The following is a 19,822-nucleotide window of genomic DNA, read 5'->3' as shown; positions in this document are numbered from 1 at the left end:
CCCTCAGCAGTGCCGGGGGTGTCTTCCAAAAAATCCCCATGGCATGACAGAGCCTTCCCCACACCTGGGGACAAAGGTGTCCCCATAAACCCCATGAGATACCACAGCACAGGAAAAGGTGTCTCCAAGGTGTTTTGGGAGGAAAAAACAGGAGTGGGGGATGATGTTGCTGATGCCAGGGGTGTGGGCAGCTCCTCGTGCATCCTCATCAGCCCCACACACATCCCAAAAGCAGGATAAGGAGCCTCCCCTGTGCCCAGGTAGAGGGAACAGACAACAAACACCACCAGGAAACCATCACCTTTATTTAAAAATAAAAATATAAGGGAATATGGTTTTCTATGTGAATACTGGGGAGCACTGTGGGCTCTGCACTCCTCTGGCCAAGGGAGCCTGGATCTGGCACTCAGGGCTGTGCAAATCCATACGGAACATTCCAAAGCCTGGAGCTCTCCTCGACCTCCTCCTCACACAGAGGTGGCTCCAGCATGGAGAGGACAGTCCTTGTGACATGGATTTCGTGGAGGGAGCCACAGGAGAGGCACAGCAGGAGGTGTATTTACAGATGGGAAATGTTTCAATACTGCATTTCTGTCTCAGGAGCAAGGCCGAGGGTTTTCCACTCAACAGCAGCAGTGGAAAACCATCCTCCAGCCCCCTCTGGGAGCCCCCAGCCCCATCATGCTCGTGCCTTCTTGCTCTTCTTCTTCTCCTCCCTGAGGGCCGTGTCGTGGGCTTTCCTCTTCGCAGCCAGTTTGTTGGCCTGTGGAGAGACCCCCGAGACCCGCGGTCAGAGCAGACCCATCTGCAGACCCTCAGTCCCACCAAACCTACAGCTGTAGGTGGGGATGGATCCCACGGCACCAGGATCAGGTGTGGGACACAGAGAGAGGCCACGAGGCGCAGTCCCGAGGGAGCATGAGGAGCTCTGCCCTGCCATGGGGCAGCCTGGGGGTGCTGGGAAGGGGCTGGTAGAGCCTCGCCCCTGCCCACCTGCCCTCAACACCTTCTCCAGGTACAGAGAAGAAGGAACAAGGAGATTTGGGAAGAGCCTATCCCAGGATGCTGGTGAAGGGCCTTATCCCACAGAGCTCGTACCTCACGGACTTTGCGCTTCTTGCCGAACATGATCTTCTTGTAGAGGTATTTCTCCCTCTTCTTCATCATCATGATGGCCAGGCGCTTCTCCTCGCTCTGCTGCTCCTGCTCCAGGCGCTGCTTGTCCTCCACTCGCACCTTCCCCGCTGTCACCTTCACGGGAAGTGCCTGTGGGAGCCAGAGAGCTCAGGAACCCAGATCCCAGGAATCCACCACCCCCATTTCCAGCCCATTCACCAGGGGCCAAGAAACAGCCGCAGCTCCCTCTGAACCTGAGCAGGTCCTAAGTGTGGGTGGGAGCTGCAGCTCACAAACGTGGGGCCCAGAGCATCCCTGGAAATGTTCCAGGTCAGGTTGGATGGGGCTTGGAGCAACCTGGGCTAGTAGAAGGTGCCCCTGCCCATGGTGGGGGTGAAATGAGATGAGCTTTAAAGTCCCTCCCAACCCAAACCATTCCAGGATCCTGTCAGTGCCCCAGCAGTCCCAGGACAAGAACACCCCACAGTGAGCAGAGCCTCAGCAAGGGCAGTGCCCACCCGCCTCCTTCCGGGGCACCCACCCCGCTGCCGGGCACCCACCTTGTTACTCTGAGTCTTCTGCTCTTCCATCTTCTTTAACTTCATCTCCTCTTCCTTTTCAGACTCATCTTCCTCCTCCTCTTCTTTGTCATTGTCATCCTCCTCTTCCTCCTCCTCTTCTTCCTCTTCCTCACTCTCCTCATCTACAAGGAGAGACCGTGGTTACCCTTGAGGGGCTCCAGAGCAGGCGCTGGCACCTGCCCAGCTCTGAAACTCCTCCATGGCTCCCATCACCTGGGTTCTCTCCCCGTTGCAGGGCCAGCAGCTTCAGCTTCTCTGGAGGCACGTAGTCACCCTCCTGCTCCGTCACGAAGGGTGACAAGTGTGGGGGCAGCAGGACACCCGGGAAGTAATCGGCCACAGGCAGGCACAGCTTGGCATTGACCGAGTCAAACACCCACTGAGGCTGCAGGTAGTACCTGGGGGAGGCAGAGGGACCCCACCTCAGGCTCTGGAGCCCATGGGACAGCTCTGGGGTGGCCCCCGTGGCCGTTCTGGGGTCAGGCCCCTGTCTCACCCACCTGCCCACCACCTGCTTCTCCACGCGGGGCCGGTCGATGATGTGGTGGGTGATGGAGGGGTCGGTGGCATCGTAGGTGGCCCCAATGCACAGGGACTTGTCCCAGGAGACCTGGCCACCAAAGCTCCTGCCAGAAAAGCCCACCAAGGAGTCAGGCAGGCTGGTGGGACCCTCGGGGTCACCTCACCCGCGGGACATCGGGCAGGGTGGGCCCGGCACAGGGGCTGTGGGAGGCCAGGGCTGCCCAGGGTGTCCCACCCCCCACGCACCGGATGACGAAGGCCAGAGGCTCCCGAGGCACCTCCCTGTTGAGGAAGAAGCGCAGCCCCTCAAACAGCTTCTTGTGCTTCTCCAGGGCCTCCTGCTCCTTCTTCTTGGCATCCATCTGCTCTGCCGTCCTGCTCGGAGCAAAGCCTTCAGCCTCCTCCCCAACAGCCCCTGCCAAGCCCCCTCCGCAAGGGGGGGTCTCAGGTGCTGTCCCCAGACTTGCAGCACCTCGCTGGCCCTGCCAGCCTTTGCCTGGGCACAGGACAGGCAGGCATGAGTCCCCCACCAGGCTCTTACCCCCTCCACTGGGAACTCGTCCATCTCCACCTCGTCCTCGTGGGTCGGTGCCACTACTCGGGCCAGGCTGGAGCTCAGAGCTGACAGTCTCTACAGTGGGAGGAGATGGAAATATCCAGGGGGTGGGAAAAGGGGCAGCCCCATGGAGGAAAGGGATTTCTCAGAGCCAAAAGACCCAGGGATTGGGCAGAATTCAGCCTCCTCCATGGACAGTCCCCAGCACAGGGCTCTGGAGGGTCTCCTGCCACACAGGGGGAGGCCAGTGGAGCCCGAGGCCAAGCCCAGCTCCTCCCTACAGGGACAAGTAGTTTGGGATCAGCCCCCTCCACCCCTCAGTCCCATGGTGCCATCAGTGTCCCTCACCTCCAGGTAGCTCTCTGAATCCATGGCATACTCCTTGCCCTCCGTGGGCTTCAGTTCAGCATCAGCCTGGCTGTCGATCTGGGGAGGAACAGAGGTGGGGAGGCAGCTCCCAAACATCCCCCCCTGCAGCACCCCAGGGGGGGTCCCAGCAGTGACCCCAGGGCCTCACCTTGGGGGGGTAGAGCAGGTTGAGGGAGTGGTAGAGGCGGAAGTTGACGAAGCCCAGGAGGGTGGTGTAGAACTCGGTGAAGGTGGCCATGACCCGGTAATCCACATCTGTGGGGTGCTGCAGGTACACGGGGGGGGAGAATGTGTGGATAAAGGACCCTCTCTGCAGGGACAGGGGCCCATCCCATCCATGTGGGGAGGAGGGTCACGGAATATCCCCATTTAGGAAGCGACCCACAAGGATCATCCAGTCCAACTCCTGGCCCTGCACAGACACCCAACAATCCCACCCTGTCCCTCAGAGCGCTGTCCAAACCCTCCTGGAGCTCTGGCAGCCTTGGGGCTGTGCCCACTGCCCTGGGGAGCCTGGTCAGTGCCCAACCAGCCTCTGGGGGAAGAAGCTTTTCCTAAGATCCAACCTAATCCTGCCCCCTTCACAAGTCAGGTCACAGCCACCGCCAGACCCTGGGCAGGGAGAGCTCCCCAGGCTGCAAGCAGGGTCCTGCTGCCACCCTGCCCTGCTTGGACACATGGAACACCTCATCCCATCATGGATGGGGACCTTGGGGCTTAGCCCAGGGACTTCAAATCACGGTGAGCAGTGCAGGGTGTGGCAGAGCTAGACAAGAGCAAGACAAAAGCAGGATAAGGAGGATGAGGACAAAGGGGGAATGGCTTCCCACTGCCAGAGGGCAGGGTTAGATGGGATATGGGAAGAAGTTCCTCCCTATGAGGGTGGGGAGGCCCTTGCACAGGCTGCCAGAGAAGCTGTGGCTGCCCCATCCCTGGAAGTGTCCAAGGCCAGGTTGGACAAGGCTCGGAGCGACCTGGGACAATGGAAGGTGTCCCTGCCCATGGCAGTGGGTGGAATGACATGATTCTTAAGGTCTCTTCCAGTCCAAACCATTCTGGGATTCTATGATTCAAAACCACAAAGCCCCAACCTAACTGTGCCCAGCCTTGAAAATCCCGGGAGTGAATGGAGAGGGTACTGACCGTGACCTCCTGCCTGCCAAGGCTCAGGGGGGCACATGGCTGTCCCAGCACAGTGGCACCCACAGCCCCCCTTGTCCTGCTGTGTGGGGACACAGCAGAACCTCCCTGCTCAAGGCTGCAGGATCTGACTCATCCTTCCCTCTTTCCCTCGTTCCTGCAGGTTAATCTTTAATGACTGGTAAAGGTGTGTATTAATAACTGAGGACACGAGGAACTGGGGAGACTGGTACGGGCAGCCCCGGGGTAACAGAGGGCTGTGTCCGCACATGCCCCCTGAGCCAGGCCCCGTGGGCTCACCACAGGCTGGGCACTGCCTCCTCTGCCTCAGGATGGACCCTCAGCCCCTCCCTGGGCACAGGATCCCACCGTGCCCTTCCCAGGCACTCACGTCGTGGGCGAAGGCGTAGGGGGTGATCCAGGTGACGGGCTGGCCCAGCACCTCTGCCTGGTAGTAGATGCCCTTGATGGAGAGGAAGACCTGGCAGGACCACAGTGAGGGCTTAGGGGGAGGAAGGCCATGGGGCTGCTGTGCCCCTGTCCTCGCTCCCCCTTCCCTTGGCTGGGTTGCTTCCTCCTCAGGGAGGATCAAACATCCCAGTGGGACACGCACCCCACCGGCAGCTCCAGCACAGCTGGACCAGTGCCCTCCCAATACCCTCCCAACACCCTCCCAGTGCCCAAACCCACCACCCTCATGCCCCCTGGGCAGGGGGGCCTGTCCTGTCCCTCTCCCCGTGCCCACCTTGCGCAGGGAGCGGGAGGCGATGACGTAGTTCTGGAATTCCACGGCCAGGCGCCGGCACAGCTGGATGGTCTGGACATGGCACTTCCCCGTCCGGGGGAAGGTGGAGAACAGGAAGCACATGGACAGGGCATCGTCCAGGTCCCGCAGGGCGTCGATGAACGTGGGGTACCTGTGTCCAGGGGAAAGGGAATGGGGATCACACCCGGCCCTGCTGTCCACAAAGGCTGCTGGGGCTGGGGGAGACCCCGGGAGAGAAAGGAATTGGAAACATGGAACATCCACCTGCACATCCCACCACAGCTGGTCACAGAACCATGGAATGTCCTGAACTGGGAGGGACCCACAAGGATCATTCAGTCCAACCCCTGGCCCTGCACAGACACCCCACAATCCCACCCTGTCCCTCAGAGCGTTGTCCAAACCCTCCTGGAGCTCTGGCAGCCTTGGGGCTGTGCCCACTGCCCTGGGGAGCCTGGGCAGGCCCAACCAGCCTCTGGGGAAGAACCTTTCCCTGAGATCCAACCTAACCCTCCCCTTGACACAACTCCAGTCGTTCCCTCGAGGACCCACAGGGATGGGTGTCCCTCCTGGGCACTGAGGGGTCACAGCCACACAGCTCCTGGGGCTCAGGGCTCCCCAGAGGACAAGGCAGGACCTCGGAACACGAGGTGGATGTGAACAGGGTTTAGGGCACCCACGGGTTTTGAGTGTGGGGGATTCCAGCCTGGACTCCTGAGGACACACACACACACATGACACACACATGGCCCATGGCCTGTGGCACAGGTCACTTCTCAGCACTGCTTCTCTCTTCACACCAGCACAGGGAGATCCCAGGCACCACAGGGACAAGGAACAGACCTGCCAGAGCCTGTTCCTTCCCTCTTTCCTGTGTCCCCTCCTTGCTCACTGTCACCAAAGCCATGGGCACGATTAACCCTCAACCAACCCTCCCTCTGAGGAAAGCACTGTGCAGGGACAGGAGGGAGCCCTCAGTGTCCCCCTGGAGCCATCCAGGATGGCCAGGAGCTCCCTGCTCACTCCTCCAGCCCAGAGACACCCATTGACACCAACACCCCCAGAAAATACACAGGAAGTGGGTTCCCAAAGAGGGGTGGATGTGGTGAAGGAATCCCAGAATGGTTTGTGTTGGGAGGGACCTTAAAGCCTATCCAGTTCCACCCCCTGCCATGGGCAGGGACACCTTCCACTAGCCCAGGCTGCTCCAAGCCCTGTCCAGCCTGGCTGTAGACACTTCCAGGGATCCAGGGGCAGCCACAGCTTCTCTGGGCAACCTGTGCCAGGGCCTCCCCACCCTCCCAGGGAAGAATTTTTTCCCAGTATCCCATCTAACCCTGCCCTCTGGCAGTGGGAAGCCATTCCCCCTTGTCCTGTCCCTCCATCCCTTGTCCCCAGTCCCTCTCCAGCTCTCCTGGAGCCCCTTTAGGCCCTGCAAGGGGCTCTCAGCTCTCCCTGGAGCCTTCTCTTGTGCAGGTGAACCCCCCCAGCTCTCCCAGCCTGTCTCCAGAGCAGAGGGGCTCCAGCCCTGGCAGCATCTCCGGGGCCTCCTCTGGACTCTCTCCAGCAGCTCCACGTCCTCCCTGTGCTGGGCCCCCAGAGTGGGATACACTGAGCTCCAGGTGGGCTCCCTGTGGCTCTGCCAGGACTCTCCTCACCTCTCCTTCACGATGTGGTCGAGTTTGTAGGTGGGTTTGTTGTCCTTCAGCCGTTCCACGGTGCTCCACTCGCTCTTCCCGTACGCCTTCCGGAGCTTCCGCACAAACACCTGTGGGGATGGGGGAGGTGGGTGCTCCTGGGTGCTGCTGGGTGCTCCAGGACCAGCCCCAGCAGCCCCTGGGGTGGGACAATCACCTTGTATTCCCGGAATTTGTTGACGATGGGCTCATGGAGCAGGAATTTGATGTCCTTGAGCAGGTAGAAGGTCCTGGGGGCCGTGGAGCCCTTGTTCACCTTCTTCTTGTGCTTGGGCTCATGGGGGTAGATTCCCTTGAGGATGCAGAGGCGCCTGGGGAGGGGACAGGGCTGGGACATGGGGACACAGCACCCCTGGACACCCCAGGCCCTACCCTTGGTCAGGAGGGAACCCCCAAACTTGGCACCTGAAATCCTGGGACACACTCCAGGACATACAAGACAATCCATCCTGCTCCCAAGGGACAGGGACACCCCAAGGGCCACCCCCTGGAGGGGGTTCAGGAGGTCCCAGGGCCACCCCACACACCCACCACAAGCTCCATTTCCCACTGCTGACCTGGGAGGGCTCTGGGGGTCCCAGGGCGGTCATCAAGGGGGTCCTGGGGGGAGCTCAGGGGGTTTGGGGTATGTGGAGGGGGGATCCAGAGGGGATTCTGGGGCCTGGGTGTCCCGGGGGGCTCAAGGAGGCTCAGAGGCTCTGCAGGGGAGTGAGTTCATGGGGTGTGGGGTCCCTGCAGGGGGAGTTCGGGGGTTCCGGGCGCACCTGAAGTCGGGCAGGCTCAGCTGCAGCTTCTTCCGCGCCCGGTTGCGGGTGATGTAGTTGGTGGCGGCTCCGCGCTCGTACTGCGGGGAAATGGGGGGGAGAGTGAGGAGACCCCTGGAACTGGGGGGAAACGGGACCCAGGGATGGGATGGAGGCTGAGACGGACCGCCGGGCACGGACAGCGAGGGGGGCGAGTGGGCAGCGGGCACCGACCGGGGGTCACGGGGGCGGAGGGGGGGCACTGGAAGGGAGAGACACCGGGACCGGGGGCGGGCACCGGAGGGGAGGAGGGATACGACACGGGAAGGCACCGGAGGGACGGGCACGGGCCCCGGGGGTGTGGGCGCAGCCCCGGAGGGATGGGACAGTCTGGGGAGGGGACGGGGTCGGGTGCGGGGTCCCGGTACCTTCTTCTTCTCCACTCCCCCCATGGCCCCGCCGAGCCACGCGCTCCCGCCGCCGCTGGACCCCGGGCTGCCCGCACCGCGCCTGAGCACACCGGAGCCGCCCTGCGCCGGGCACGGGGACTGCGCGGACACCGCGAGCGGCGCGGGTGGAACGAGAGGCGCGGGTGGAATGAGCGGAGCGGGCGGAATGAGCGGCTCGGGAGACAGGCCCGCGGTCTGTCAGGCGCGCGGCGGGCAGCCCAGAGCGGTGCGGTGAGGGGTCCTGAGGCGCGGGGCATGCTGGGATATACCGAGGCAGGCCGGTCCTCCCGCGCGGGGCATGCTGGGATATGCCGGGATATACCGGGGGTCCCGGCCTCACCCGGGGGCGCGGATAGGGGGCCGTGCCACGGTCTGGGGGTCCTAGGCCCCCAACAGCCCCCGCGGCACTGCCCCCCCGAGCCCCCACAGCCCTGTCCCCCGCGAGTTTGGCTGGGATCCGGGGTGCTTCACCCCCTCCAATGCCGGGGGCGCCGCCCCCCCCTCCCCCGGAGCCCTGGGCACCCCGGGAGGGTTCGGGGCGCTCCCGGGGGTTCCGCTGAGCCCGAGGGGGCCATGACCCCCGAACTCGCCCCTTTTCCCCCGCCAAGGCTCAGGAGGGTTTGGGGGCAGGGGGTCCCCAGGCCGGTCCCCCCAGCCTGGGGGTTCCCGGGCTGAGCCCCAAAGGGTCCCGGGACCCCCCCGGGCTGGGGGGATTCGGCTTTTGGGCTCAGCCCCCCACACCCACCTTCGGCTACGGGGTTTTACCTTTTGGGGCTCGGGACCCCCCGGCTTTAGGGAGTTACTTTTTGGGGCTCAGCCTCCCCCCCCCCTCCGGCTCTGGGGTGCGGCTGATTAATCCTCCTTTTCTCAATTAAATCCCGGTTGGAAGCGAGCAGTGGATTCTCGTTTTCAGAGGCACCAGATCTGTGGGATTTCACGCCTGTCTTTATTTTTGGGCTGCTTGGAGCAGGGTGACCCGGGGCAGGGTGACCCAGCACAGCCCCCGTGATGCCCCCGCTCCCCCCGGCGCGTCCCAGCCAAAGTTCTGCCCCGTTTCTGCTGACTCGGCCCCGACGTGCGGAAACGGCCTCCCGCCCCAGCTTCCCGTGCTGTCCCGGTCCCGCCCGGGCTCATCCTGCCGCTGCCGGGCGTCCGGCGGTGCCGTGTCCCCTCCGTGTCACCCCCTGTCCCTCTCCAGCATGTGGCTGCTGCTCGTCCTGCTGCTGCCGCCCGCGGTCCTGTCCGCCCAGCGCTGCGGTGAGTGCGGCCCCGGGACCCCCGACCTGCCCGGGCCCCCCCCGGGGCCGAGGGGTCCCTGAGGGGCAGGGCTGGGGTGACAAACCCCACCCTGTACCCCAGCCCTGCTCCCCAGTCCCGGGGGCCTCGTGAAATCCCTTGGGGATGCGTTTTCCAGGGCTCAGCTCCCCCCATGAGTCTGATTCCTGCAGCCCCTTTCCCTGCCCGGAGCCAGCCCCTGCCTACCCCCTGTGGGTCCCACAGGGACACTGGGACAGGGGTGTCACAGAGGGGTGTCAGGGAGGGGGGCTCTGCCGGGCTCTCTGTGTTTCTCTTTGCGGCTCTTCCTTTGTTTCTTCCTCTTTGTGGGAAATCTCGAGGGTTTGGGATTTGTGGGGGCACACAGAGGGTGTTGGGTGCACGGCAGGGCTGGGTGCCGGGGCTGCATCCCCACAGAGCTCTGGGGGGCTGCAGATGCTGCGGGGGGTGGTCTCAGCCCCCTGTGCCCCCTCACCTGCTCCCTCCCCGGGCAGAGCCCCCCCCGGGGCCGGCGGGGGCCGTGCGGGCGCTGAGCGCGCGGCTGCTGGGGCTGGCGGGGGACCCTGCGCGGGCCCCCGACCCTGCCACGTACCTGGGGCTGCGCCTGGGCCGGGAGCACAACCTGCAGCTGGAGCAGCACTACCTGGAGAGGCTGCACCGCGCCTTCCAGCACCCCTACGGCAGGTGGGACACTGGGGGGACACCGGGACCCCCATGGGGACACTGAGGCTCCCCACGGGCCTCTGGGGACACCCCTGTCCCACACACTGACCTCAGGTCCCCACAGGAGCGTGCAGGCCCATGGCTACCCTGAGCAGGATGCTGAGCTCAGCACGTACGTGTGGGTGTCCTGGGGGACACGGGGTGCCCTGAAATCACCCCTGTCATGGGGTGACACCCCTGATGGGGTCCTGGGAGGTGCCCTGAGGGTAGAGTGACACTGCCAGCAGGGTCCTAGGAGCCCCAGGGCAGGGTGACACCCCCAGTGTGGTGTCCTGGAGGTGCCCTGAGGGCAGGGTGACACCCTCGGTGGTGTCCTGGGAGGTGCCCGGTGCCTTGCAGGGGTGCAGAGCGGCCACAGACAGGGCGGCTGGCGCTGTACCTGCTGGGGCTGAGGGCCACCTGTCCCCCAACCAAACCCCACCGGGCGCTGGTGACGTGGCTCAAATACTACCTGGAGGAGGACTGGACAGGTGAGTGTCCCCACGGGGTGACCACCCACCTGGGCACCCACAGGGTGGGACCTCACTCACCCTGGTGACACCACCCCTCTTCCCCAGGCTCCCGGCGGCACGGCCACCCCCTCACCAATTACTACCAGTACGGGCTGGGTGTGCTGGCGCTGTGTGCGCACCACAAGCGGGTGCGGGAGGAGGTGATCCGCCGGCTCCTGGAGGCACAGCACCGCGGCCGGCTCGGGCACGGCGCCGTGGGTAAGGGCCCGTGGGTGCAGGCAGGAGCACCCGGCGGGGGGTGAGCCCGCGGTGACACCGTGGTGTCCCTGCAGACACGGAGGCCGTGCTGGCACTGGCCTTCGCCTGCCTGGAGCGCAGGAGGCTGGTGGGGGCCAGGCTGGCGGCCGAGCTCCGGGACACTGTGCACAGGGTGAGCAGGAGCATGGCCCAGGCTCAGGGACCCGAGGGCATCATCGGCAACATCTACAGCACCCCCTGGGCCCTGCAGGTGGGTGTCACCTGAGGGGACTTCTGGCATGGGAGCAGGAATTGGCAAGGGGAGGTGGGGCTGCAGGTGGGTGCAGGTACAGGTGCGGGTGCAGATATGGGTGTAGATGCAGGTTTGGGTGCAGATGTGGGTGTAGATGCAGGTTTGGGTGCAGATGTGGGTGTAGATGCGGGTGCAGATTTGGGTGCAGATGTGGGTGTGGGCACAGGAGCAGATATGGGTGCAGATAAAAGTACAGGTGCAGATGTGGGGTGCAGGTGCAGAAAGCTGTAGGTGAGGGTGTAGGCGAGGGTGTAGGCAGGTGCAGATGTGGGTGTAGATACAGCTACAGGTGCAGATGCAAGATGTGGGTGCAGATGTGGGGTGTAGGTGCAGGTACAGATGCAGATGGTGGTGCCTGGGCAGAGGCAGCTGCCCCAGGGCAGGTGATGCTCAGCCCTGAGGTGCCCAGGTGCCCAACCACCTCCCTCCTCTTCTTGCTGCCCCACCACCTCCCTCCTGCTCCAGGTGTTCCTGGCCACAGGCATGTGCCACACGGAGCCAGCTTACAGCCGGGCCATGGCTGTGCTGCTGGAGAACCTGGATGCCTTCGGCACGGCCACCACCATGGCCCAGGTGCTGCCAGTGCTGCACGGCCACTCCTACGTGGACATCGCCTCCATGCACTGCCAGGAGGAGTTGGGTATGAGCCATGGGCAGCTGGGATGGGGTTGGTGCCAGTGCCACCGTGGTGGTGGCCGGGTGTCCATCAACGCCACAGTGACTTCTCACAGATACGCTGACACCCCTCGACGTGGAGCCCCCGACTGAGGTGCCAGGGAACAAGACAGTGCGGCTGATGGTGGAGTGTGCCCAGCCCTGGTGTTCCGAGCTCCAGCTCTACAACCGGCGGGTGTCCACGCCCGCCACCGCCTCCCTGCTGGATGTGCTCAGGGCGGCCACTGCACAGGAACCCCACTTCACGTATGTGACCCACCTGGGGTCCCCTGGGGTCGCACTGGGGTGGCCACGTGTCCTGCACCCACGCCAAGGGCTCACCCTGCTTCCCACTGCCTGGCTCCCTTGGGAGCTGCCCTGTCCCACCGCCAGCAGTGCCAGGACTGGACACTCATCCCCCTCACTGCCCTCTGCCACCCCCCAGGTTTGACACCCAGGACACCCCCCAGGGCCCCTACCTGACCCAGGTGCTCGGGCTGGAGGCCCGGCAGGAGAAGCGGAACTACTGGCAGCTCCTGACAGCCCCCAGCACCCCCCTGCTGACAGGTGAGTGATGGGTGGGGGTCCCTGGGAGGCAGTGGGGGTCCCAGGCAGTCCCCACGGCCCCTGGGGCCCCCAGTCTCACCTGAGGTCACTGTCCCTCCCTCTGCAGGTGTCGCCGACTACATTCCCCATGATGGGGAGACCCTCATCCTGCGCCTCAGCGAGTGGTAGAGGGTGGGGGGCTGTAGGGGGTGATGGCAATGAAACCTCCACTGTGGGCACAGGACCTGCTTTCTGTCTCCTGCTTTCCAGGGGCCAGCACCCCAAATCTGCCGGGGGGAGGAGGAAGAGGAGGGGGACAGAATGTGCCTTGTCCTACGGGTGCTGTTGGATGGGAGCACTGGGACCAGCAGCTCCTCTGGTCCTGGTCCCTCTCAGGGATGGCGCAGGCAGGTGCTGGGAGCAGCCGGTTTTGGGGGGTCCAAAGCATTTTTGGGATATGCAACGATTTGTGGAGACCGAGTCAGCGCTGCTCATCCACAGAAAGCCGCCAGCTGGGTTCACCCTCCTCTGTAACGCCCTGGCGGGGCCCTGGCCCTGCCCACTGAGCCCCCGGGGCCCCCAGTGCCACACCCAGCGCGAGGGGCACCCCCGGCGTTTAACCCGAGGCCCCAGATCACGGCAGGGCAGGGGAGCGAGCGGGGCCGGGGGCGGTGTCGGGGATGTCGCCGCGGTTCGGGCTCGGGGGCGATGCCGGTGACGCTCCCGGGCGGGCGGGGCGGGGGCAGCGATGGCGGCCGCTCCCTGAGGGCGGCGGGGGCTGTGGCGGGGCCCGGGCAGGCGGCTGTGCTGTCCCGGCGGGGCCGAAGGTCCCCGGCGGGCCCCGCCGCCCCGGGCGGATCGCTGGGCGTGCCCGCGGTGCCCCCGTGCCCCCGAACCCCGCCCGGCGGCCGTGACGCGCGGGGCCCTCACGGGGAGGAGCCTCCGCCCTCCGCTCCCGCCATCACCAAACTTTGCGCTGGTTCCCGGCGGCCGCCGCCGCCTCCTCCCGGCACATGGCCCCGGCTCCGCGGGGCTGAGCTCCGCCACCGCCCCCGGGCGCGGAGACACCGCCGACAGCGACACCGCCACCGCCGGAGCGACCGGTCACCGACACCGCCGCTGCCCGGGTGCGGCGGCTCCCGGCGCGGCGCGGGAGGACGGGGCAGAGCGGCGAGGGGCGGCCGGAGGCAGCGGGGCCGGTGCCCATGTGCCCGCGGTCGCGGCGTGGCGATGAGGCCGCGATGAGCACGGCGGGCGAGGGCACCCTCCGGCCCTGGAAGCCCGACCCGGGGCAGGCGGACGGGGGGCGGCCGCCCCCGCCGGGCCCGGCGCTGCCGCTGACCCTGAGCGTGCTGGCCTGGCTGGGCACCGGCACCACCATGGCCGGCCTCAACAAGTGGATCTTCGCGGCGCACGGGTTCCGATACCCGCTGCTGCTCTCCTCGCTGCACATGCTGTCGGGAGTGGCCGTGGGGTACCCGCTGGGCTGGGCGCGGGGTGCCCGCTCCCCGCGGCCCCGCGCCCGCATCTACCTGCTCAGCCTCACCTTCTGCACCAGCGTGGCCCTGGGCAACCTGGGCCTGAGCTACGTGCAGCTGGACGTGGCCCAGGCCGTGGCCACCACCACGCCGCTGGTGACGCTGGTGCTGGGGGTGCTGGGGGGCCGGCGGCCGCACCCGCTGCAGTGCTGGGCCATGGGCCCGGTGTGTGCCGGGGCCGCCTGCAGCATCGCCGGCGGGCTCCGCTTCTCCCAGCCCGGCTGCGGCTTCCTGCTGGCCGCCACCGTGCTCCGCGCCCTCAAGTCCATCCAGCAGAGTAAGTGCCACCTGTCCCTGTCGCTGTCCTGCATGTGCGTCCTCCTCTGGCGCGGCCCCTGGTGCGCGGGTGGGCTGGTGGCACCCCGGTGTCACCGTGGGGCTGGGGACGCTCCCTGCTCGCTCATGCTGCCCACCCTGGCTCTGGTATCACCTCAGTGCCACCCCCCTCCCCACCCTATACTGGATGTCATTCTAGTGTCACCCCAGCCCCAGTGCCACCCCAGCCCCACCCTGTCCCTGGTGCCACCCTAGTGCCACCCGTTGCCCACCCTGTCACTGGTGTCACCCCAGTGCCACCCTGGTGCTGGTGACACTCCCTGCCCACCCTGGCCCCAGTGCCACTCCGTTGTCACCCCAGCCCTGGTGGCACTCTGGCCCCCAGTGTCACCTCCGCCCCAGTGCCAGTTCTATGCCATCCCAGTCCTATTGCCACCTGCTGTCCTCCTTGGCCTTGGTGCCACCCTACTGTCACCCCAGCGCCACCCCTTGCCCACTCTGTGCCTGGTGTCACCCCAGTGCTACTCCAGTGCCACCCTTGGCCCCTTGGGGCTGTGTCATGCTCCTGGCCCTGAGGTGATGTGACCTCAGTTTGACCTCAGTGATGACACCATTGGTGTCCTTGTGGTGTCCCCTGGCACTGCTGGCTCCTGGTGACACTGTCCCATGTCTTGGGGCCATGGGAAGGCACAGGGATACCCAGCCTGCCCCATTCCCATGAGCTCCCTGCCGGCACTGTGGGCTCTGGACCCCTGTGAGTCCCCCATTCCCAGGGACTCTGGTGCCACCCGGGCCATGGTGTCCTTGGCAAGTGGCAGTGAGGAGCCAGCCAGGATGTTTTTGGCTGGGAAGGGATTGTTTCCTCTGGAGCCTGTGACTCAGGGCACTACAGAGACAGGCTCTGCTGTGGGGCCCTGTGCTCTCCTGGAGGTCCCTTTGGCTGTACCGAGGTGCTGTGGCCCCCCAAGGGACACCCCTGCCCATCATGCCACTGCCCTGTCCCCTTGTCACCCCCATGGAACATGGACAGTGGCCCTGGGGAGCCTGGGGGCTGTTCTGTCTCCCATGGACACAGCACTGCCCCTTGTGCATGTCTGTGTGTGGCAGCCAGCCCTGTCGTGCCTGCTGTCCCCACTGTCCCCAGATGACCCAGAGGGGGGACGTGGGGACAATGCTCCAAAACAGGCTGGGGAAGCTGCCCTGTCCAACCCTGTCCTGTGGCACCCTGACCCCCAAACCAGGACACCCCTGAACCCGGACACTGTCTGAAACAGGGCACCCTGTAAAACCAGGGAATCCCAAAAATGGGAAAGTTCTGAACTGGGGTGTCTTCTGAACCAAGGCACCTCCAAACCAGGGAACCCTCAAAGTGGGGGACACCCCCCCAAGGCAGGGGACCCCCAGCCCACAGAAGGGACTGTCCCCTCCATTTACCCCTTCCCAGTGACATTTGGAATTTTTTAACTACTTGGGCAGCGAGCAGGGACCCATATTGGTGGGTGTTCCCATCTGGGGGTGCCCCTGTGGGTGCTGGGTGTTCCCCTTGGGTTAGTGCCCCTGTAGGTGCTGGGTGTCCCAGCTGGGTGGGAGCCGCTGCAGGTGTTGGGTGTCCCCCTGGGTCGTCTCACACATCCCCCTGACTGTCCCCTGTCCCCCCAGGTGTGCTGCTGCAGGAGGACCATCTGGACGCGCTGTCCCTGCTCGGCCTGACGTCCCTGCCCAGCTTTGTGCTGCTGTTCGGGGCAGCTGTGGCGCTGGAGCTGGGCCCCTCGTGGCAGGGGGTGCTGCGCCCCGACGCCGCGCTCTGGGGCTGTGTCCTGCTCAGCTGCCTGGGCTCCGTCCTCTACAACCTGGCCACGTCCTGCCTCCTGTCCCTCACCTCCGCCCTCACGCTGCACCTCCTGGGCAGCCTCACCGTGGTGGGCAACCTGCTGCTGTCCCGCCTGCTGTTCGGCACGCGGCTGGGCGCGCTGGGCTACGCCGGCGTGGCGCTGACGCTGGCGGGGATGGTGCTGTACCACCAGCCCCAGCTCCTGGCCGCGTGCTGGCCCCTGCGGGCGCCGCGGCGGCACCCGCGCCACGAGTAGGGGTCTGAGGGCGGAGCGGGGGCAAGGGAGGCTCTGAGTGAGGGCAGGGGGGCTGCGGAGCTCGGCTCAGCGAGCACGTGTGTGTGCTGAGGGGTGTCATGCCGGGCACGCGTGTGTGCCAGTGTGTGTGAAACTGCACGTGTGTGTGACTGTGCACGTGTCTGCCGGTGTGTGACACGCTGAGCGCACGGGTTTGCCAGTGTGCCCACATGGGTGCCGAGGTGCACAGTGCTGTGCACATGGGTGTGACTGTGCACACGTGTGTGCCAGTGTGTGTGCCACTCTGCACGTGTGTGTGTGCCAGTGTGCCTGGCTCTGTGTGCCCACGGGAGTGCTGAGGTGCACAGTGCTGTGCACGTGTGTGCCCGTGTGTGGCTCTGTGCACATGTGTTTGCTGGTTTGCACAGCTCTGTGCACACACCTGTGGCTGTTTGCACAGCTCTGTGAGCACGTGTTTGCTGGTGTGCACATGTGTGTGCCAGTGTGTGTGACTGCACATGTGTGTGCTGGTGTGCACAGCTCTGGACATGTGTGTGCTGATGTACACAGTGCTGTGCACATGTGTGTGCCAGTGTGTGTGGTACTGTGCACATGGGTGTGCTGGCATGCACAGCTCTGTGCACACGTGTGTGCTGAGGTGCATGGTACCATGTACACACAACCATGCAGAGTGGGACACCCACTATGTACATGTGGTTTGCATGGCTCTGTGCACACGTGTGCTGGGGTGCACAGTGCTGTGCACACGTGTGTCAGTGTGCATGGCTTTGTGTGCACATGTGACAGTGTGCACAGCTCTGTGTGCACACACGTGTGCTGAGGTGCACGGTGCTCTGCACTGCACATCCCTACTGATGTGCAAGGCACTGTGCACAGGTGTGTGCTGGTTTGCACAGCTCTGTGAGCACACGTGTGTTGTGTGAAGGCTCTGCATGTGCAGGCAGGTCTCGTGCACGTGTGCGTTGGTACAGACTGTACATATGTGAGTGTGTGCACAGCTCTGCGTGCGTGTGGCACGTGTGTGCTGCTGTGCACAGCTCTGGGGGGGGGTCAGGCAGGTACAGGTGTGCACACAGGCGCTGTGCAGGTACCTCTGTGTGTGTGTGTGTGTGCAGCTGTGTGCCCCAGCTCCACACGTGTGTCCCTGTGTGCACATGCAGGCTGGGAATGCTCAGGGACATGGCTGTGGATACACGACTCTGGATACAGGACTCGGGGCATCCGGCTCCTGTCCTGCCTGGGGAAACAGAACTGTCTGTCTGTGTGTGTGCACGTGTGTGTGTGTGTGTGTTCACACGTGTGTGTGTCACTACTGAGCTCTGCTGGCTGGAGTGGACGCTGGCTGTGTGTACACACTGTTCTCATGGCCAAACAGGATGCCCAGGACAGGGCAGGTGCGTGTCCCCTCCCCTGTCCCCAACCCCACCGTGTTGTGACAATCCCATGGGGCTGCCGGTGGTGCTGCCAGCGTCACCTTTGTCCCAGCTGTGCCCTTCCAGCCCCCACAGCTCCCTGTCCCCGTCCCTCCCAGCGTGCCGTGGCTGGCACAGACTGGTATCGGTGGCAGAGACGGCGAGAGCCCGGCTGAGGGGACGGGGACAGTCCAGACCACCCGCCATCGCTCCAGGGCGGTGCCAGGCTGAGGCGTGGGAGATGCTAGGCTGTGGCACAGCACACACTCACCATGGCAGAGGGACAGCCCTGTGTGTGCCCTGGCACCGCCGGGGGCCGTGGGGGCCATTGCCATGCTCGTGTCTCCGTGCCGGGGCCGAAGGACCCAGCTCCGATTGCACTTGTCCCAAAATAAAGCTCTATTTTTGTCGTACGCCACCCTCGGCTCGCGGTGATCTCCTGCCCGAGAGGGAAGGAAGGGAGGAACCACTCAGTGTAGGGATGGGAAACAGGCATGGAAATGCCTCGGGATGTCCCCGTGGCCACTGTGTCTGAGGGCTCTGTGCTCCAGTGCAGGGACAGCCGTGGTTTGGCAGCCCGAGAGGGTGTGGTGACACGGAGAGGAGTCACTGACCGCATGTCCGGGGCTGGTCCTGCTGGGAGCCTCGCCCTGCCCCGGCGCAGCACTGGGGCATCCTGCTCCCTGAGTCATGGAATCGTGGAATATCCTGAAGTTGGAAGGGACCCACAAGGATCATTGGATGCAACTCCTGGCCCTGCTCAGGACAGCCCCAACAATCACACCATGTGTCGCCAGTCCGGCCCCTCCAGCCCGGTGACTCACCCCACCGCATAAGCACGACCCTCTTCCCCTGGAAAATCCCTGCTCGCTCCCGCCCTCTTTCCCAAACAGCGATTTGTTTCCATTATCAGGGCAGGAGTTTGGAGGCCACTTCTAGCAGCACCTGGGGAACGGCTCCTTCCCAGCACACACTGAAGGGAGGGCAGCTCTCGGGTGTGCCGGAGTGCCACGGCTGGTGCCACCTTTGGCAGGTGCTCCAGGTGTGGCTGGAGTGGTGCCCATCCCAAAAGGGACACAAAGGGCCCCCAGTTATCAGCCAACAGCCCCTGTGCTGGCCAGGAACCTGTTTACTTTCTGGGCTCACATTCCAGAGGCTTTTCCATAGCAGGGAGGGTTGGAAGCCCTTTTGGTTTTCTGGGAGGAGTGGAGGGACCTGCAAAACAGCCATCTGTGGCATCACTGGTTCAGGAGCCCTTCCCCAGGGAATTCCTGCCCATCCCAGCTCCTGGACTCATTTGCTGGCACTGGGTCTGCCCAGATCCTGACTCCATCTACAGCTTTGCCTTTTCCACCTTGGATTCCTGCTGATTTCTACTTGGTGCCCTACCGCTCCAGGGAGCTGGGATGGGCACGGGGGTCCCATGGGCAGCATTCCTGGTGGGACTGGGAGTTGTGCTGCCCATGGAGGGCAGTGGCAGGAGGGCTGGCCAGGTGAGGTGACTTTCTCTCTGGGTATTTTGGGCCATGATCTCAGCCTGGTGTCATCCCTGTGCTCCGACCAGGCCCCGGGAAGGATTGGGTTTCCCACTGGCAGCAGCTGCCCATGTGCTGAGTCCAGCACTGCTCCGGCCGAGCTGGATGAGGGAAAGGCATCCCAGCTCTGGGGGCTTTGTGGGAGGGGAGCAGATGGGACCCCTTTCTGGAGAGCAGCCCCTGGCACGGGGCAGGACCAGCCCAGCAGGGAATGATGGGCACAGTCCTCACGTGGGCATGGGGAGGGGTGACCCTCCTGAGGAGGGGTGACAGCTCTGAGTGGTGACAGCAGGAATGGTGGCACCTCCATATGCTTGGAGGTGCTGGCTGGCAAGGAATCATGGAATTATGGAATCCCAGGATGGTTTGGGTTGGAAAGGACCTTAAAGGCCATCCAGTCCCACCCTCTGTTATGGGCAGGGACACTTTCCATAGCCCAGGATGCTCCAAGCCCCGTCCAACCTGGCCTTGGACACTTCCAGGGATGGGGCAGCCACAGCTTCTCTGGGCAACCTGTGCCAGGGCCTCCCCACCCTCACAGGGAAGGATTTCCTCCCAATATCCCATCCAATCCTGCCCTCTGGCAGTGAGAAGCCATTCCCCCTTGTCCTATCTCTCCATCCCTTGTCCCAAGTCCCTCTCCAGCAAGGAGCTACAGGTGAAGCATGGAACTCTGAGCTGGGAGAAATTAAATCCAATGGGACAGTTCAGTGATGAGATCCAGCCAGGCAGTTTCTCTTGGATCTGCTTCTAAACCACTGCTGAACCTTCCTTGGAGGCAGCGATGGAATGTGCCGGGATGGTGCTGTGAGCCCTTGGTGCAGGAGCAGGGGAG

General features: G+C 64.4%; 3 protein-coding genes across 3 annotated transcripts; 2 read left to right on the top strand and 1 right to left on the bottom strand.

Moving 5' to 3' along the window:
- Window positions 1–290: 290 nt before the first annotated feature.
- PES1 (pescadillo ribosomal biogenesis factor 1) lies at window positions 291–7,984 on the bottom strand. The gene is made up of 15 exons (XM_017837530.1): window positions 7,919–7,984; window positions 7,512–7,591; window positions 6,905–7,058; window positions 6,709–6,818; window positions 5,030–5,201; window positions 4,676–4,765; window positions 3,293–3,409; window positions 3,124–3,201; window positions 2,761–2,850; window positions 2,466–2,620; window positions 2,198–2,323; window positions 1,911–2,095; window positions 1,677–1,819; window positions 1,099–1,266; window positions 291–763 (listed from the first exon to the last, which is right to left on the bottom strand). The coding sequence occupies exons 1-15, from the start codon at window positions 7,940–7,942 to the stop codon at window positions 680–682; spliced, it is 1,776 nt and encodes a 591-aa protein (XP_017693019.1). The 5' UTR covers window positions 7,943–7,984; the 3' UTR covers window positions 291–679.
- Window positions 7,985–9,138: 1,154 nt separating this feature from the next.
- Window positions 9,139–12,769, top strand: TCN2 (transcobalamin 2). Its single transcript, XM_017837444.1, has 10 exons — window positions 9,139–9,196; window positions 9,709–9,898; window positions 10,002–10,049; window positions 10,277–10,407; window positions 10,495–10,647; window positions 10,722–10,897; window positions 11,405–11,579; window positions 11,671–11,860; window positions 12,039–12,160; window positions 12,267–12,769. Exons 1-10 carry the CDS (start codon window positions 9,139–9,141, stop codon window positions 12,326–12,328), a joined length of 1,305 nt encoding a protein of 434 aa, XP_017692933.1. The 3' UTR covers window positions 12,329–12,769.
- A 575-nt stretch (window positions 12,770–13,344) lies between these two features.
- Window positions 13,345–17,870, top strand: SLC35E4 (solute carrier family 35 member E4). The gene is made up of 2 exons (XM_017837528.1): window positions 13,345–13,954; window positions 15,613–17,870. Exons 1-2 carry the CDS (start codon window positions 13,345–13,347, stop codon window positions 16,038–16,040), a joined length of 1,038 nt encoding a protein of 345 aa, XP_017693017.1. The 3' UTR covers window positions 16,041–17,870.
- Window positions 17,871–19,822: the final 1,952 nt, after the last annotated feature.

The sequence above is a fragment of the Lepidothrix coronata genome, unplaced genomic scaffold (assembly GCF_001604755.1).
Source record: "Lepidothrix coronata isolate B3197 unplaced genomic scaffold, Lepidothrix_coronata-1.0 Scaffold305, whole genome shotgun sequence".
NCBI lineage: Eukaryota > Metazoa > Chordata > Aves > Passeriformes > Pipridae > Lepidothrix > Lepidothrix coronata.
The sequence above is the reverse complement of the archived record's forward strand: the minus strand, read 5'-3'. Positions and strand labels throughout refer to the sequence as shown.

What these genes read in the sequence shown, in the direction of transcription:
- TCN2 (XM_017837444.1), top strand. Translation starts at nt 9,139, where the DNA reads ATGTGGCTGCTGCTCGTCCTGCTGCTGCCGCCCGCGGTCCTGTCCGCC. An exon ending in GCACTGCCAGGAGGAGTTGG is followed by an intron (nt 11,580 to 11,670) that starts GTATGAGCCATG and finishes GACTTCTCACAG; the next exon opens with ATACGCTGACACCCCTCGAC. An exon ending in CAGCACCCCCCTGCTGACAG is followed by an intron (nt 12,161 to 12,266) that starts GTGAGTGATGGG and finishes CTCCCTCTGCAG; the next exon opens with GTGTCGCCGACTACATTCCC.
- PES1 (XM_017837530.1), bottom strand. Translation starts at nt 7,942, where the DNA reads ATGGGGGGAGTGGAGAAGAAGAAG. An exon ending in ACGAGTTCCCAGTGGAGGGG is followed by an intron (nt 2,621 to 2,760) that starts GTAAGAGCCTGG and finishes GCTGTTGGGGAG; the next exon opens with GAGGCTGAAGGCTTTGCTCC. An exon ending in CCTCTGGCCTTCGTCATCCG is followed by an intron (nt 2,324 to 2,465) that starts GTGCGTGGGGGG and finishes CTTTTCTGGCAG; the next exon opens with GAGCTTTGGTGGCCAGGTCT.
- SLC35E4 (XM_017837528.1), top strand. Translation starts at nt 13,345, where the DNA reads ATGTGCCCGCGGTCGCGGCGTGGCGATGAGGCCGCGATGAGCACGGCG. An exon ending in CCTCAAGTCCATCCAGCAGA is followed by an intron (nt 13,955 to 15,612) that starts GTAAGTGCCACC and finishes CTGTCCCCCCAG; the next exon opens with GTGTGCTGCTGCAGGAGGAC.